General features: G+C 47.5%; 1 protein-coding gene across 2 annotated transcripts in view; it reads left to right on the forward strand.

Annotated features, from left to right (window-relative positions):
- The window catches only part of PKMYT1 (protein kinase, membrane associated tyrosine/threonine 1), a 272,843-nt gene that overhangs the window by 198,340 nt on the left and 54,323 nt on the right, over positions 1 to 20,180 (forward strand). For both annotated transcript variants that reach the window (XM_085618492.1, XM_085618491.1), the window contains exon 6: positions 5,488 to 5,753. In XM_085618492.1, the coding sequence (XP_085474618.1) occupies positions 5,488 to 5,753 (266 nt within the window). The remainder of the gene's footprint in view (positions 1 to 5,487; positions 5,754 to 20,180) is intronic.

The following is a 20,180-nucleotide window of genomic DNA, read 5'->3' on the forward strand; positions in this document are numbered from 1 at the left end:
CAACTACTAGCTGTCCACCTTGTGTTGAAAGCTTTCCTTTCTCACCTGATTAGCAAGGTAGTCTACATCAAGTCGAACAATATGACAGCTATGTATTACCTTCAGAAACAAGGGGGTAACTAATCCCTTCTCTGCTCTCACCTAGCCCAGAATATTTGGAAATGGGCTCTCCATCACAAGATCCATCTCTTGGCAGGAAAACTTGACAGGAATGGAAACAGCTTTGCCCACTCTCCTCAGCAGGTTGCAGAAACAGGTCCAGGAGTGGGAACTCCAACTGCAAGTTCTCCATCACTACTTTTAGCGGTGGGGGCTATCCGACATAGACCTCTTCGCTACAGCAGAAAACGCTAAATGCCCAAACTTCGCTTCCAGATTTCCACAGTTCAAGGGCAATGAACTATGAATGAGTTGGTCAGGAATATTTGCTTTCACTTTTCCTCCTCTCCCTCTACTTCAGTTTGTGGCTCAAAAACTTTGTCAGACATCTCTCACCCTTACACTGGTGGCACTCACATAGGCACGACAGCCATGTTTTACCACCCTTCTCGATGTCTCAGTGGTCCACACCAGACACTCCCCAACAAGCAGGACATGCTCACACAGAACCATGGATAAATCAGTCACCCGGATCCCAGATCACTCAACCTTGCAGTCTGGGTCCTCGCATTTGGTTGCTTTAATCACCAACCACAATGCATGGATATTCTCACAGAGGCGCACAGGCCTACTACTCATGCCTGTTACCCTGCTAAATGGAAAAGATTTGTTCACTATTGTCATTTCGAACATATTGATCACCTTGCAGCCAAAATACAAGACCCTGTCTGCTACCTTTTTCACTTAAAAACTTCTCGGTTAGCTTTCACATCCATAAGACTACCACTAGCATCTGTAGCTGCTTATCTTCAGAACAGGCAACACGTTTCCCTATTCCGAATTCCTGTCATTAAAGTCTTCATGGAAAGTCTTAAGAGTCATTCCTCCTTGGGTCCCACCATCGCAGACATGGAACCTTAGCATTGTATTAACAAGATAAATGGGCGCCCCATTCGAGCCCCTCCACTCCTGCTGCCTCCAGTTTCTATCGTAGAAGGTAACTTTTTTGGTCGCCATCACTTCTCTTACACGCCTCAGTGAGCTTCAGGTACTAACCTTGGAAGAACCCTTCTTCCAAATACATAGAGATAGGGTTGAATTCTGCACCAACCTATAGTTTCTCCCAAAGGTGATTTCACATTTTCACCGTAATCAGTCTATTGAACTTCCTGTATTTTTCCCTCAACCTGACTTGGTTGCGGAACAGGCTCTTCATACATTATATGTTAAACAAGTCCTCATTTACTATATTGACAGAACTAAATCTTTTAGAAATCACAACAGCTTTTCATTGCTTTCTCCAAACCCGATACAGGGAAAGGAATTTCTAAATCAGGCATTGCTAAATGGATTGTTAAATGCACCCAGACATGCTATGCTAAAGCTAAAAGGACCTTAACTATCCCTCCTAGATCTCAGTCCACTAAGACAAGCATTTACAATGCAATGGTCTCGGCATTGTTAAAGTTAGAGCTGTTGGCATTGCTCATGACATTCTTGTATGTTTTTGTTTTTAAAACATTTAAAGAAACAGCATTGTTATTTACAATGTCAATAGCTTAATCACTCTCCAATGCGAGACCTATTGCATTTGCACCCACACACAGAGCCACCCACACAGAGCCACCCACACAGAGCCACCCACACAGAGCCACCCACACAGAGCCACCCACACAGAGCCACCCACACAGAGCCACCCACACATACAGAGCCACTCACATAGAGCAACCTACACAGTTACCCCCACACAGAGCCACCCACATACACAGAGCCTCCCACACACACACACACACACGGAGCCACACACACACACAGAGCCTCCCACACACACACACACACACACACACACACAGCCTCCCACACACACAGAGCCTCCCACACACACACACACACACAGAGCCTCCCACACACACACACACACACAGAGCCTCCCACACACACACACACACACAGAGCCTCCCACACACACACACACACACAGCCACACACACACACACAGAGGCTTCCAAAAACCTTCCAGCACCTGTGGCGAGATTAGCAAAATTATAATGGCTGACAAAGGAAAAACAATAATAACATTGATAAGAATACAAAGTTACAAGCATTTATGTGCAGCAAGTCACTTAACGATAATACTCCATTTATTAGCCCGTAACAAAGAAAAGCTCAGGCTACCACTAATGAGCTTATTGGGAGGAAAACAAAACCTGAACGAAGCGGACGTTTGCTTAACGCATCAAAGACCGCAACTGCGGAGCATGTGACAGTGAAACAATTTATCTTCTTGTCGCTTACAACGCTTATATGTTCATCTACTTACAAACAAGTTAATTGTTAAATTAAGTTCCCTCAATGTTCCCTTCCAACTTTACTTATCTTTTCCAACATATTGGAATGCATGCAGTTCAACTGAAGTGAACAGGACTTCGCCTTGAATTCTGACGGTTAAATACAAGCCAACACTGGAAACCAGATGACCAGAGTCATCTTAAAGGTATTCAGTCAATAAAAAAAGTCTATACAGGAAACCCACCGCAAATAAGATTTGTTATTTGTTTGCCCAGTTTCGAAATGATTAAACTGGCACACAAAATATCAATTGCAAACCACAGTGCCGCAGCAAGTAACTGAACTGTATCTGGATAGAGGATACCAGACAGATATTTGCACTCACCGCAAAAGCAGTGGAAACGGGCAAAGTAGGCCTTACGAAAGAGAGACTGTGAGGCGAGGACCACAGAAGACGGGCCTGGGATCTACGTACTGGGGAGGCACACAGCGGCAACTACGAGCTTGGGGAGGGGGCCTATGCCGGGCTTGAAGCAGCAGTGATCAGGAGCAGCGGCAGGGAGGGACCATGGGAAGTGATGCGGAAGAGTCCGGGTGGCTCTCGGATGAGAATTGCGCTGCATAAACAAATCAGACTGTCGGTAAGGCGGGGCTAACTTGTAGGTGACCAATCAGAGTTTCTGCTGGCCTCAGACAGCGTCTCTTACGCGAGTTCTCCCAACTGCCCCAGAACTGTCCTGGTCGGAGGTTAACTAGCGTGGGGGCCTGTTCTCTCTGACTGCCTACACTGGTGTTAATCTCTGTGGACCCCTCTAAAGGAAGACGGCGAGACCTGCAGTAGCTAAAAACACTGTCAGGGATATCGGTATTCACCAGAACCCAAAAGAACCATTTATAACAGGCATGCGATCACCGCCCCTGCCAATTCCAAGCCAGGGAACTGTCCAACACCTCAAAGGCAATAAACAACTTGCAGTTCCAAGAACTCTTACAACCAATCACAGGACGAGACTGCCCAACCAATCAAAGTTCACCACACTTGTCTAGCCACTTATAAAATATACTTAACGCCTATCTGATTCGCTTCTGGCTTCGCTCGCGTGAATCTTGCGAGCGCTCTCGAACTACTCGCTACAGTCACGAGTCGAAGCGAACATAGCAGAGAACGCGAGGTTTGGCCCTAAAAAAAAAACAAGGCAGAGCAAAAGGCACACCACCGCCTTTCTCCGCGGCAGAGTAGAAATGCCTCGGAGAAACGCAGCGTCCTTTTCGGATTCGGGGGCGTGTTTTGCTGTTGTCTCCTCCCTGAGACTTCTCGCAAAAAACACGCCCCCCGATCCGAAAAGGACGGGGCCTGATCTGAGTGACGGGACCTCTTCTCCAATGGCTGGCCAGCATTTAAGAGGCCAGCCAATGGAGAACAGGGGAGAAGAGGGGCGTGTTCAAGCCCCTCTTCTCCAAGTCATAAGATCTCGCGAGCGAGACTGCGCAAGCGCAGCCTTCGCTAGCCGAGACCTAAAAAAAGGAGCCTCTATGGCCTTTCTTGGAAATATCCCTAGTGCTGATATTTGTAAGGCACCTACTTGGTCCACGCCACATACTTTTACAAAAAATTATTGTGTGGATGTACTGGCACACCAACAAGCCAATATTGGACAGGCAGTTGTGCGTACACTTTTCCAAACCCACGATAATCCCACAGGCTAGCCGCCGCTATTTAGGGAGGACTGCTTTACAGTCTATGCACAGCATGTTGATCTACAGCTACGTAAATTGTTACCCAGTAAGCATCTGTTCGTGGCATGTAGTGCTGTAGATTCACATGCACCCACCCTCCTCCCAGACGCCTGTGTTAGTTGCAGTCAATTTAATATTTCTTACTTCCTCTTTGCATAGACATCTCTATACTACGCTCCGCTTTACACTTCATCCTCACCTGCCATGCAGGAAAACAATCTAGGAGTTGATGATCATGCACATTACCAGCAAGAGGAGGGGTCACAATACCTCGTAACTCGAAAGGCTTTCTTAGAAGAAAAACAACTTGCTCACATCCAAGCCCAACACTTGATAGCAGGATAATGCACATCATGTGAATCTTCTGCAGCTTATGCCACAAACAGATGCTTACTGGATAAGTATTGTTTTCCTTTCCAGCCACAATTGTGTAAAAAGAAAGTTGCAATTTAAAAAAGATGCAATGAGTCGAAAGTCTGAGATCTTTCTGGTAGGCAAATCTGCATACAGGAAACACGGATATCATTCTTGGGTAGGTGGATAAGGTTTGAAAAGTGTTGGTGCCTGCAGATCCTAGACTTCAGAGTCTGGAAAACAAAGCATCTGGCTTAGATTCTGCCACGAAGGAGGTGGGCTCAAAAGTGCAGTTTCTGAAGAACTCTGTCAGTTGTATAGAGGAGTAGAGAGGTCAAACCTATTTCAGTGGGAGAGTGTCTGGGGCAGTGTTGGTGCTGGAGAATGTTAGAGACCTTAGAGACATAGGTCTTGGTATATTGTGCTGTAATTCCAGAGGTGTCTGCCACAGATCACAAAGTAGATAGAGGTGTGTTCAGCTAATACTGAGACAGGACCATTACCATGGTTATCAACCAGGTACCTCCAGGGCCGCATTTTGAGTAAGGCAGGTTGCAGGTGGGAGGCAAGTGGTTCCTCCTCTTCCCAGATTTATGCTCACCAGCAACGTCTGTTGAATGGTGCTTCAGATTACATTCCCAGAATCAAAAAACTGAGAGTGGGACAATGTTAAGCCACATTGTATTCCTCTCCCCCCCGCTCCCAATAGTAAAGTATCTGAATCCAGGGTGGATAGCCTCTTGGAAAAGGTATGTGTCCCTTATGGCACAGTGTCTGAACAACATTTGCTAGCTACAATTTCTAGTCCATATTAATTCTCATTCAGCTTCATGTAATTTCTAAATGTCATCTGTAGCAGCACTAAATCCAAACTAGCTTTGCGGGAAGTACGTGGATACAAGAAGAGGTTGTTCATGATAACTTAACTTTTGCTCAATGTACGCACTGTATATTTTGTGTCCCGGCCTCTCCGGCCAATAATCATAGTCTCTTTACCTTGCCTTACAGTTCCTGCTATCCTTTTTCTTTCTACTGTTGAACTACATAAGAAGCCCACTACTCTGGATCCTGGGTCGAAAAGAAAGCACAAGCCGACCTTCTTCCCCAGTCCCCACTCCCCCAGGGGACTGTAGCATTTCTAGTGACTTAGAGGACGACAGCCTTATTGAAGATGTATTTGAGCTGCCACTAATATCTGGATCTGCGAGCTTACTGCGCTGCAGCTTGACGTACCCTGGAGAAATGGACGGCCAGGACTTCATCATCAATAACAAGTATTTGAATTTACCCATTCCTTCTTTCTGGCATTCCATTCCCACACACATGTTTTTTCAAGATTTCCCTTGTAAACTCGCTTTAAGTTGTTTTCATACAATGTAATGTACTGTAATGGTATTGTTGTGTGTGCCAATTATGCGGTTCAGTTTAACAAGCAGTCACCCTTCCATTAATGATGGAATGGACAGGGCATGTGTTTGTGCCACAGTACTGAGGAAAGTAGATCTAAGTGTTTGCAGTCTATGTTGTAAGTCTTTAATGATCACTGAATATCTCTGTCCACCTGTGGGATCTTGGAACACCTTTTAACAGATTGAAAGAATATTTCGAATTGGATACAAAATACCATGCCTATGTAAAAGCAACATTATATTTATAAAATTGTAATTTAATGAGAGGTATAACAAACATCAAGAAACTTACTATAAAACCAAAAATATGTTTAAAGCACATTTAGCAGCCAGGCTAACCATTTTAATTTTACTCCTGTTCAAAAAAGGCAAAACAAAATCAAAGCACATAGTTTCCACGCAGGCAGAAGCAAATAGTTTTCACACAGACACACAGGAAAAAGAGTACTGTCACTTTAGGGCAGCCAGTGGGCCACCATGGTCTCTGTATGCAACGCAGTGGTATTTGGCACATCATTTCTTTTATTTGGCTATGTGAGTAAGAACCGCTAACCTGTTGTGCACTTTCCTCTGATTATCTCAAATAAATTTTTTTTTGTGTACTTTTAACAATAAATCTTTTTACCCTTTGCTCATGGGCATAGATTCACCTAAATGCCAGGGGTAGCAGAAGGGACATCACATACCGTTTGACCTTAATGACATCACATGACTTTTGACCTTGATTTTTTTTTTTTTTACTGGAAGGCATGTCACGTGACCCTAACATCACAATAATTGACATTGCAGAAGTTTCCTAACTGCATGATTAGTATAACAGCATAACACCTATATTATATTGCTGACTCTATCTTTAAAAGTTCTGGAGCCTAATAAATACTTCCTCTGAATTGTAATGAGTGAGTAAAGCAAGTAAGCCATACTTCTTCTAGGGAGTTTCTCACCTCCGGAGAAAAATTTGAAGAGAATGAGGTGAAAGAGAATTTTATAGCACAATTTTCACATAAATATGGTCAAATACCATAGGCACTGAAAGGCACTCATTAAATATTCAAATTCTGTCATGGTGTACGCAGCCAATGAAATCTGGCGTTACCCAGGAGTTGACCCTATTTTATTAAAATGGGTCATTGACACCCACATATATCAAAAGTTACTTCCATTGTGCCCGGGCCAGCATTTTGTCGTGAGGTGCCACCTGGTACCCCCTTATATATTTTTTTTAAATGACAGTGCGCCAGTGACAGAATTTTCAAATGTATGCTGTCTGTATACCATAGGTGCCCTTTACGTCAACAATTAGCACAGTATGTCCGGGCCAGCATTTTTTCATGGTTGCCATACACCCATTTGCCAGGTTGTCTGCCTTTGTGCCAACAATGACCTCCAATGTGCTAGCACCTGTATTTTGCCACTGTTGTCCACATGCCAAGAATTTCCTCAGGTATGTCAGTATTTTCCATGTGTGCCGTATACGTCATGAATTCTCTAGTGTGCCAGAACTAGTGGTGCCCTTTATGCCAAGAGTTAACTTCAGTGTGCCAGTGTCAAAACTTTGTTACAGGTGTTTCATGTTCAGAATTGTTGCAAGTATGCCAGCGCCAGTATTTTGCCCTGGATGTCTGAGAATAATTACCTTCAGGGTGCCAGCGCCCACAACAAACCCGCAAGTATCACATAACTTCACATTCTCACTCACGTTCGCTCACTGACATTCATTCTGTCATTTACACTCACTCGCTTACATCCCTTTCTACTCATTCTTATTGTCAGGGACTGTCTCGGACTATGTCTGGAACATACTCATGGACTTGGGCAAGGACTGGCAACTGGGTAGAAAACTTAAGCAGAAAGAGGAGTACAGCGTTGGCCAAGATCACACAGGAAGTCAGAGGAGAAAAGGGATCCAAACTGGAAGCCTGCACAAGTGAACAAGATGGCTAAAACTCAGAAAGGATGGGCACTCAAGAGGCAATTTAGCATTCAGAAAACCTACACCCAAGACGGACGTGCAAGATATATATATGTTCGAGGCATGTGGGCTGCTGAATTCATATCTGTGCATAGATCGCCGCCTAGTGTTGGGTCCGGATGTTTGCACGTTGTTGTCCTGGAAGAGTCTTCGAAGTATCCTTGGATAGGTGACTCCTCCCCTGGACTACAGTGCGCATGGGCATCCTCTCCATCCTCAGATTGTTTTTTTCCGCCATTGGGTTCGGATGTGCTATCTTAGCTCAAGTTAGGAAAAACTTTGTCGAGGCCAAAAGGCCTCTAGTTCGCGTTGGTACTGTTTCATCGATCGGTTTCGATACTACCCTTGTTAGTTTACTAACTTTCAGTACCGACTTTTTTCGCATCTTACCTGTCCATCGACGACATCGACGATGGAATCCAGGACACCATTCAAGAGGTGTCCGGTATGCAATGCGAAATATCCCCACATCGACGTCCATCCGGTGTGCAACAAATGCCTTTCGCCGGATCACGACGAATCTACATGCATGGCCTGCGCCCGGTTCCGTTCCAAGAAGACTCTACGGAATCGACGAGCGGCGAGACTCGAAGCGCAGCACGCGGCACCGGCCCCGGCAGACATCTTCAACGAGACCGAAGATGTCAAAGAATTGGAAATCCTACCCTCCAGTCCCGTTTCCGAACACAACTCCGGATCGGACGACGTCGACGAATCACTCTTTCGCAGAGATGAAGACGACACCGAGGTAGGAGACTACGAGGAGGCCTTAGGGGCCGAAGAGAGTAGCTCCAATGACGAGCAAGGCCTACCTGTTCAGACCGAAGAAAGCCCAGTGCCACAGTCTATGGCTCCGGTCGAGGGATCGCCTTCGGGCCTTACCCGAGACCTATCCCGCAGTTCTTCGGCCCCGCCCTCGGGCCCGGCCTCGGACGTTCAGCGGCAGCCATTATTACCTAAACCGGCTGGTTTCCCTTCTACCAAACCGAAACCGAAAGCTGCACCGGTTCAATTGAAACCGAAACCAAAAGTGGCGCTAGTCGGATCGAGGCCTTCCACGCCTTCGACGCCAGCGAAACGCGTCGGCACCGACCGCACCAAGCGACACTTCGGTGCCGAACTTGAAGCGGGCGACGTCGGAGTCGACATACGGAAAAAGGCCTTCGGTGCCAACAAACCTGCTCGGCTCCCGGCGCCGACGCCATCGACTCCGACACCAAAGGTCACACTGCCTGCTGCGTCTCATATCGCTTCCACGGCAACACCAAAGCCTCATGCATCGAAGACGTCGACGGCCATTCCTGCCCCTCGACTCCATGACCCACCGGCGCCGAAAAAGTCCACGGCCGCCTCTACACACTTGATCGGCGCTAAAGCCTCAAGGGCGCTCCAAGTGCGACCCCTTGCAGCACAAAGCAGCAAAACCAAAACAGTCCTCCAGGACACATCGGGCTCCGGCCCAATAAAAGCTCCAGCAGCCTCTTCGGCGCCAGCCAACATTACGTTTGGCCTGCCTCCATCCACAACCCCGAAAATGTTCCAACTCAGGACACGGGTCACCTACACCACAATTACACCTGCTGAGACGTCTCAGTCACATTTCATCGACGCCAACACCGGCAGGATGGTTATCCACGAACGGAGGATAACTTCGGAGCCACCTTTGGACCCTTTCCGGATCCCACTAAAAAGGAAGCTGCCTGTGGACTCAGAACCTGTCCTTTGCGAATCTTTCACCTCGCCCTACCACGATCCACAATCATTCTCTCCCACACACTCCTACACGGATGCGTTGGAGGACTACATGGATGACCAAGTCCCCTACCACGGAGACATAGACCCTGATGACCAACAGGACCCTGATCAAACTTGGGGCGACCCTGTAGACCCGGGTGCACCTCTTGACGCACAGGACCCACAACTCTATGGGGCGAAAACATCTCCCACAGAGGACACTGCAGCGTTCAACGCTCTTATTGAACGTGCTGCGAATAATCATGGAGTGCAGCTTCACTCTGACACCATCGAGGACGACTTTCTTGTGGACACCTTCGCATCCTCAGAAAGGCATGTAAAAACTCTACCCATGTTGAAAGGAGTCCTCAAACCAGCCAAGGACATCTTCAAAGAACCCACCAGGGCACGGGTGTTAAACCCCAGGATCGATAAGAAATACAGATCGGCGCCTGGGGACCCTACTTACATCAGAGGCCAATTACCACTAGACTCCATTGTCGTAGCGAATGCTCGCAAGAGGGCACACTCGCAAACGACAGGTGACGCTCCTCCCCCGGACAAAGAGTCCAAGGTGTTGGAGACCTCTGGCAAGCGAGTTGCCGCACAGGCTGCCAACATATGGCGCATAGCCAACACTCAAGCGCTCCTCGCTCGCTACGATAGAGCGCACTATGACACATTGGAGCAACTACTCCAACATCTCCCTGACCCGTTCAAAGAAGGTGCAGAAATTCTTATCAGAGAGGGACAGCTACTCACAAATGCTTCCATCAAGTGTGCACTAGATGCTGCAGACACCGCTGCCAGGGCCATAAACACAAGCGTCATGCTGCGACGACATGCCTGGTTGCGAATCTCCGGATTCAAACCTGAGGTGCAGAATAATATACTCAACCAACCTGTCAACCCCGACTATTTATTCGGGCCGGAGGTTGACACCGCCCTTGAGAAAATAAAAAAGGACACGGACACTGCAAAGTCCATGGGGGCTCTCCAGACTCAGTCCTTTCGGAGCAGCTCTTTTCGTCGCCCCGTAAATAGAGGAGCAGGTAGAGGACAGGGGTCACAGCAGATATATAACAAGGGCAATACCCAAACCACCTACGATAAAAACACCCGGGGTGGATATCGTGGCTCCAGTACAAAGGGCAGAGGACGTGGCTACGGCAACACCAGGTCCTCCCCCAAGAACAAGCAGTGACGCCCTCTCCCTTCCTCCCGACCACATAACACCTGTCGGGGGAAGGCTACAAAGGTTCCTGTCCACGTGGAACTCCATCACCACGGACAGGTGGGTCAAGGATATTGTCAAATACGGTTACTGTCTAGAGCTAACCTCCACTCCACCCACAATACCTCCAAGAAACCGTCCTATGTCCTCAGAGCACTTAACGCTCTTACAGCAAGAGGTGCAAAGTATGCTTCTAAAAGGCGCTATAGAGGTCGTACCCGTCCACGAGCAGGGTACGGGAGTGTACTCCCTCTACTTCTTAATACCGAAAAAGGACGGGTCACTCAGACCTATACTAGACCTAAGACCCCTGAACCGGTACATTCTTTCCGAGCACTTTCACATGCTCACTCTCCAGCAAGTCCTTCCGCTTCTCAAGCAGGGAGACTTCCTGGCCACACTGGACCTCAAGGATGCGTATTTCCACATACCCATTCACCCATCACACAAAAAATACCTCAGGTTCACTGTTCAGGGACAGCACTATCAATTCAAAGTCCTGCCCTTCGGCGTGACAACAGCACCCAGGGTTTTCACAAAGTGCCTAGCTACTGTGGCGGCACATCTACGGAGGCAGCACATACACGTCTACCCCTACCTGGACGACTGGCTCGTTCAAGCGAAGTCAGCCCAGCAATGTGCCAGCCACATGTCCGTGCCATTCACCTCCTTCACAGTCTGGGATTCTCACTAAATTACCCAAAATCACATCTCCAGCCCGCACACGTACAACAGTACCTAGGTGCGACTATAGACACTCTGGCGGCCACAGCTCAGCCAAATTTAGTGAGGATCAACAGCATACAAATGCTGATTTCCAAGTTCAAACCCCAACACTCCCTTCCTGCGCGAGTGTTCATGCAGTTGATAGGCATGATGGCCTCCTGCATTTTCATAGTCCCGCACGCGAGATTACATATGCGCCCGCTTCAGGAGTGCTTAGCACGTCAGTGGAATCAGGCTCAAGGACAGTTGAAAGACCTAGTGTTGGTGAGCGGTCGGGCATACAACTCTCTGCATTGGTGGAATCCACAAAACCTTTCCAAGGGCCGACCGTTCCAAGAGCCTGTTCCACAAATAGTACTGACAGCGGACGCGTCTCTCCAGGGATGGGGAACTCATGTACTCCACTACACAGTGCAGGGACTATGGACGACACAACAGAAGAAGATGCACATCAACCTTCTGGAACTGATGGCAATCTTCCTAGCCATGAAGGCATTCAAAGTACATCTGTGCAACAAGGTCGTGTTGATCCGGACGGACAACATGACCGCAATGTACTACATACAGAAGCAGGGAGGAACACACTCTCCACAGTTGTCTCATCTGGCTCAGAGCATGTGGAAGTGGGCCATTCAGAGGAACATGTTCCTCATGGCAGAACACCTCCCCGGCAAGGACAACCAGATGGCGGATCTGCTCAGCAGACACAGCCACCAGATGCACGAGTGGGAGTTACACCCATCAGTACTCCAGCCGTACTTCCAGCAGTGGGGTCATCCAGAAATAGACCTGTTCGCCACAAGCGAAAACGCAAAATGCCAAAGCTTTGCCGCCAGGTTCCCACATCCGCAGTCGCAGGGCAATGCGATATGGATGAACTGGTCCGGCAGATTTGCGTACGCTTTTCCCCCAGCGCCGTTGATACCGCTGGTGGCTCGCAAACTCAGACAACACTCCCTGACACTCGTCCTAGTTGCTCCTACGTGGGCACGCCAGCCATGGTACACCACCTTCCTCGAACTTTCCGTGGTGCCGCATCAAAGGCTGCGGATCAAACCCGCGCATTTGACGCAGAACCATGGAGAGATTCAGCACCCAGATCCGCAACAGCTGAACCTGGCAATCTGGCTCCTGAAGTCCTAGAGTTTGGCTACCTCAACCTGCCACCTGACTGTATGGACATCATTAAGGAAGCTAGGAGACCCACTACCAGAGCTTGCTATGCAGCCAAATGGAAAAGGTTCGTCATTTATTGCAGTAATAATGACATTAACCCGCTGAACGCATCCATCCAAAACATCATTTGTTACCACTTACACCTATACCGATGCAATCTGGCGTACACCTCTATACGTGTCCATTTGACCGCAATATCAGCCTATCTGCAAACCAGGCAGCACCTCTCACTATTCAGAGTGCCTGCCATCAAAGCATTCTTGGAAGGACTCAAACGAGTCATTCCACCAAGCCACCCACCGGCTCCAATGTGGAACCTCAACCTGGTCCTCACACGCCTGATGGGTCCACCCTTTGAACCTCTCCACTCATGCGAGATTCAATTCCTCACCTGGAAAGTAGCTTTCCTGGTAGCGATCACTTCTTTAAGAAGAGTTAGTGAACTCCAGGCACTAACAGTTCAAGAGCCATTTATACAGGTTCACGCCAACAGGGTCGTACTACGTACCAACCCCAAATTCATGCCCAAGGTAATATCGCAGTTCCACATGAATCAAACTATTGAACTGCCCGTTTTCTTCCAAAACCCACAAACTGTCGCGGAAAGGGCACTCCACACACTAGATGTCAAAAGGGCCCTCATGTATTACATCGACAGGACTAAACCCTTTAGGAAGACAAAACAACTGTTCGTTGCCTGTGCCCCACACCACAAAGGTAACGCCATCTCCAAAGCAGGGATAGCCAGATGGATAGTTAAGTGTATCCAAATTTGTTATCAAAAGGCAAAACGCACATTAACTATTCCCCCACGAGCCCACTCAACACGTAAGTTAGGGGCCTCCATGGCTTTTCTAGGAAATATTCCCCTGCATGATATATGTAGAGCAGCCACCTGGTCCACTACACACACATTTACCAAACACTATTGTGTAGATGTGCAATCAAAACAGCAGGCAGCTGTAGGACATGCTGTTCTCAAAACCCTTTTTCAGACCGCTGCAGCTGGCACTGGTAGCCGCCGCTAATAGAGGGCACTGCTATATATTCTATGCACAGATATGAATTCAGCAGCCCACATGCCTCGAACTGAATATGCTACTTACCAGTATGCATCTGTTCTTGGCATGTAGGGCTGCTGACATTCATATCGCCCTCCCTCCTCCCCGGCGCCTGTGGCAGCTGCAGCTCTCAGAATTACTGTAAGCATGGTCATCACTTTCTGTATCTACTCCATCACTGCCACAATGGCGAAAAACAATCTGAGGATGGAGAGGATGCCCATGCGCTCTGTAGTCCAGGGGAGGAGTCACCTATCCAAGGATACTTCGAAGACTCTTCCAGGACAACAACGTGCAAACATCCGGACCCAACACTAGGCGGCGATCTATGCACAGATATGAATGTCAGCAGCCCTACATGCCAAGAACAGATGCATACTGGTAAGTAGCATATTCAATATTTCTACAGTCTACTGGCGGTCGCCAGTAGATAGTTATAATTAGGACCGTGTTTCGATAGGAAATCTGCGCGCACGGTGAAGAACCTTAAAAAAAAACTATATTTATAAATATATAACTTAGCATTTAAAAAACCTTGCAAATTCACTTAAAAAACCATAGGTTTCACACATGTTATAGTTAGCTGGACACACGTTATAGTTAGCTGGACATTTCCCTCGTAAAAAAACAATGAAATTCCCCAGTTATAGTTAGTACAGGCAACTATAACTCACGCGACCGCAATCCTCTGCTGATGACGTCAGATATTACATCACTGTATTTAGACACCTATTTACCCATGTCTTCTTCCATTAATCTTTAGCTAGACATATATTACAAATATTTATTTTTCAGAAAGACACATATTTAATCAGTGATGTAATATCTGACGTCATCAGCAGAGGATCGCGAACGCGTGAGTTATAGTTGCTTGCACTAACTATAACGGGGGAATTTCATTGTTTTTTTACGAGGGAAATGTCCAGCTAACTATAACATGTGTGAAACCTATGGTTTTTTAAGTGAATATATATATATATATATATATATATATATATATATATATATACATACACCCCACACACACACACCCACACACACACCCCCACCCACACACACACACACTCCCCCACCCCCCCCCCCCCCCCACACACACACACACACACCCACACCCCATTAACAATAAAGGTAATGTGGGGTAAAGCACTCGGGAGCTCCACCCTGTAAGACTGAAACTCAGTAAGTTCCTCATCCACAATTGCTGTTACAGATACTGACTGCAAATACCCACATATAGGATATACATGTAAAGGCCGGGTCTGTGGAGCTGATACCTTTGGTGATGTTATAAAAGTAACTCAAATACAATTTTCACAGTAGACAAGAAACACCACCTTGGTAGTCAGCTGTGCCCACGGATCCTGGCGATCAAACAGGAGCACTCAAGGTGGTAACAGCATGGGTGTAGAACTAAACACAAGCACAATTGGCAAGGAGGAGTGCGTAACAGAAATGAAGGGAAGCAAGGACACACTAGGCAGAAAGTAAGTAACAAGCATACAAGGAAACTAGAAGCAAGACCGTAAAACAGGAAGGCAACAAACTAAGGACTGAAACCGATGTAATGGAAAGAAAAGCAGGAACTGGGACAAAGGAAATACAGGAGAGTGGATTCAATTATGCATTAATTAGTACTAATTCAGGAATCAAAGAAATAAGGACTAGCTAAGGATCAGGAGTCAAGGTAACACCGATGTCCGTTCTAATTAAGAAACCAGGGTAGCTACAGCTCAGGAACAGGAATCAAAGAAATACTGACGGCTGTGCTAGTTCTGCAACAAGGATAGCTATAGCGCAGGAATCAAGAGAGTACTGTAAGCAGTTCTAATCCGGAAAAAGGAATAGCTGCAACTCAGGAACAGGGAAAAGGAATAAGTAAAACCCAGGAATTAAGGAATATCAAAAGCTCAGGAATCAAGGAATATCAAAAGCTCAGGAAACAAGGATTGGTCTCAACAGAACACAGCTACAATGACCAACCTGTACTGAAGGGAGCTGGAGCTTTAAAGAGGTCACAGTAAATACATGCATCCGGCGTGAGCAGGCTAGCAGCAGCCAGCCACAGGTGAGCTGAATTCCTCCACCAATCGTTGGCCTGCAGGGGTGGAGATGAAACTGTGAGCAGGGCATTATAGATAATGGAGTTTCCAGCATGAGCAGACTAGCTTCCACAAAACCCGTCATGGATTGGGAATGGATGTCAATTCCCAAATAGTGTCCAAATGACTGGAAGTCAGAACATGCATGCAGGGCAGTGGAAGCTTATTAGAACACTGCAAAGTAACACGATGCGGTCCCCTGCTGGTGGGCACAAGAGTGCAGGAAGCAAATCGTAACATTTATTTTTACTCGCTCGCTCACTTGCATTCACTCTTAATTTAATCATTCTCACTCACTCATACCTTATGAATCTTAGGACGAGCTTTACTAATGCTTTGTGCCAAGTTTGCATCCCTTTTTTGACGCAAACCCAGCACAGTGGGCAAGGGTGGTATTTACAATCGAATGCAAATCAGGATTTGTGTTGGATAATATCTGAAAGTAGTGCAAAGTTCCTCTAGGCGCTGCTTTGTGTGAAGGGTCGAGTTCCATGGGTTGTGAATGGGCGTTCCATGCTACAGTTCATGGATTTTGATACAAATCCCTATCTTCAAACAGTAGACAGGAATTGGCGCCAAAATCTTATGCCTCCTCAATGCAGGCGTAATGACGAGAAATATTTTCATTTCTCCTTGTTTTTCCAACTTTGCATTTGTGCTGCATTATACTACACACATACAAAGTGGGAAAACGCCTTAAAGCTTAGTTTTTATTCTACAAGGGACGCATTGCAATACAAACCTATGCTTCAAAGAACACACACAACCTTGCACTATGGCGCAAGGGTGTGTGCATTGGTGCATGGCTGTCAAAAGTGCGCCAGCATATGAAAAGTTAAAAAATAGCTATATCTTAGTGTGTATATATATCGGGCATTTTTCTCTCTGCCATCGATGCAAAGTTGCGCAGAAACTTTGGTGCAACATTGCCTTATATCAAAGGAAAGTAAGTCTCACTCTCTACCTGCCACTAACTCACTCACCTTCACTCACACACACACACAAACACACTTTATCCAGTATTGGGGTATCTTTCATAGATTCACATGCCTGAATCATTCCCCGTCGCAGAGGTGGGAGTCCCACGGTAAAATACAAAAGCAGTGCCTAAGTAAGTAATAGTAGTAGGCTAAAAGAAAGCCAGAGGCCTAAAACTTAGTAGCCTATCTACATCATTATACGAAAAGAACTAAGAAAATAGTTCCAACCAATCTGCTACCAGCACCCTCTAGAACCTTCCCAGCAGAGGCAGTTCTCCTCAGATTTTCACCCCACGTCGTGTGAAAGGGAGTCTCCCTGAGTGCCTACTCAGTTCTTCACTTTTTTCTTCAGAATGTCTGATAAGGCTCTTTTTAGACCTTGCAGTACCTGTGAGAAGAAAAGGGTCCATGTGGACGACCAACATGAAGATAGTATCTACTGCCTACATCCTAAACATGTTGTTAAGGATTGTAGAATTTGCCGGACTTTCCCCGCTAAGACTCTAAGGGACAGGGAGGCAAGGCTGCTTTTATGGTTGAAATCTTCCTCGGCTGAGGAGGATGACAGGGCCTCGACGTCTAGCAAAAGGGCTAGATCGCATGACCGCCCTTCCAGTGAGGGAAGAAAACATCACAAGGCTTCTCATGAAGTTGCTGACCATTCACAGAGGTCACTAAAATTATCCTCTGGGTCAACGCTGTCTTTGCCCTCTGAGGTATCTAAAAGACCTTCAGCCTCTAAAACTGTGAGCAAAACCCAGGTGAAGACTCTTACTCTGGTTTCCTCCCATACGGTTTCTGTCACTTCTGCTGCCCCTCTGTCGACTGCTACAGTCTCCACTACGGCCATCTCTTCACCTATTGTGTTTTTCAAGATCTCTACTTCGTCTAAAAAGCCTGTTTTGAAAGATTCATCGATGAAGAGTTCATCTTCTAAGTCTCCGTCGACGACCACGTCGACGTCGAGCTCGTTGACGACGGTCCCATCGACGACGAAGGTACTTCTATCTTTAACGTCTGCCTCATCGACGACGATGATCCCATCAACGACTCCCTCAGTGAACCCATCGACGACGATTCCATCAACTAAGAGCTTGTCGACGACCGTCCTGTCGACGAAGAGCCTGTTGACGTCAGCCCCATCAACGGCAGTCCCGTCGTCAAAGAGCATGTCGAGGGCGGTTCCACCATTTTCTCAAACTACGCCTATTTCTTAAACTCATTGTCAACTTAAGACTTACCATAGACAGGATTACAGCAAGATATCTCCTCTTCTGCCATCTCATATCCTAGAGATTTATGTAGAGGATGAGGACTTTGATGAGGAAGATGATGAGGGACCGTTCGACATAGCTCAGCACCCCTCGGAACTTCACATAAAATGCCAAAAGGACGATGAGGAAAAGGATCACCAGGAGCACTATTACCAGGAAGGCCTCTCTGCACCACATCACAGACATCCCAAAAGGGATTGGGATCATAGAGAGACGAGTCATCTTCCTCCTACACTCATACAAGATCTCCAGGCCATGCTGGCGGATTACCGTCAACGGTTTCCCCCACAAAAGGATGTCCCTGACATAACACCTTTACCTTCTGAAGTGCAAAACTCACTACCGCAGAAGGAGGTTCCTAATTCGCCACCTCACCCATCTGGCTCAGTACCACAATCACACCATGATACTTCTTCCTCAGATGAAGAAGAGGTCGAGGAGGGTGAATTGCCTGATAAAGATACTAGTGTGGATCCTTGGGATGATTATATCATACCAATACCTTCTCCACCCATTCCTCAGCCTTCGGATTCTCCCCCTGAGGATATTGGCGGTTTTCACGACCTGATGCAACGTGCTGCAACCAGATTTCAATTGCCAGTCACAGTAGAACACACAGATTGCTTCTTGCATGACTTTAAAAAAGAGTACAGGGGATGTACACACGGTCAGCTTATATGTGGACGATGTGCTGCTCTCTCTGTCCAATCCGAGAGAGGCGCTGCCGGCATGTGTTGGCAGACTTGGAGGCCTTCGCGCGGGTGGCGGGGTTCAAGGTTAATGCGGACAAATCGCTGGCTTTGGATCTCTCCTTGGCTCCCGCCACCAGGGGATACTTGGAGGGCGTGCTTCCCTTTCAGTGGGCGGAGGAATCTATTCCCTATTTGGGGATCCGACTGGCCCCGACGCTGTCGCGCGTGGTGGCTCTCAACTATGCTGCTCTGCGGCGGAAGATCCACAGGGAGCTCGGGAGCTGGAAGCACTATCCCCTCTTGTGGTTGGGAAAGATCGCGGCTGTTAAAATGACCATACTGCCACAGATCCTTTACTTCTTTCGCACCATACCCCTGTATCCACCTGCCGGTTGAATCCAGCAGACGCAGTCGGAGCTGGCCCAGTTCATCTGGAATGGGCGGAAACCACGCATGAAGAGGTTGCTGTCCACTCTCGCACCGGAGGATGGGGGGCTGGGGATCCCTGATCTCCATCTTTATTTCCAAGACGCACAATTATGCTACCTGGTGGAGTGGAGCCGTTGGGAGTCCGAAAAACACTGGCTGTTTCAAGACCAAGCGGTGGCAGCTAGACTGTTGCAGGAAGTTCCCTACCTGAGGAAACAGCACAGGCCTCCCAACCTCTATGCCTCCCATATTACCCGTGTTCCCCTAGAAGTCTGGGATCGCACTAGCGTCACTCACAAGCTTACCACCTTCCCCTCCCCGCTTAGCCCCTTGTTTGATAATCCGGATTTTTCGCCCGGTATGGATCAGGTGGCCTTCCGTAGGTGGAAACCGGCGGGCTGCCGTTTTCTTTACCACATATATGGGGCGGAGGGAGTACACTTGTTCCAGCAGTTTAGACAGGAGTATGGGTTGCCGGAGGCAGAACGCATTCGATATCTCCAGGTCCGACATTGGGCGCTGGATGGACGGGTTCGGTCGTCGGCGGTGGTTACTGATGCGCTCATCTGATAAACCACTGATTTCAGACCTCTACAAAACGCTCCATAGGCGATTCTCACACACACACACACACACACACACACACAATGTAGGGAAAATGCGCTGGGAGAGGGAGCTGGGAAGAACACTGACTCCGGAGGAGTGGGGGGGAATATCTTACAGGGCTCGACACTCAGCGTACCACATGGGACTCACAGACACACTCACAAAGGTAGCAACCTACTGGTATTATACTCCACAGCGTCTGCATGCGATGGACAGGCAAAGGGATGCGTACTGTTGGAGGGGCTGTGGGCAGCGAGGTACGTTGCTGCATCTGCTTTGGGACTGCGAGGGCATACGGGCTCAGGTGCT

The sequence above is a fragment of the Triturus cristatus genome, chromosome 7 (genome assembly GCF_964204655.1).
Source record: "Triturus cristatus chromosome 7, aTriCri1.1, whole genome shotgun sequence".
Classification (NCBI taxonomy): Eukaryota; Metazoa; Chordata; class Amphibia; order Caudata; family Salamandridae; genus Triturus; species Triturus cristatus.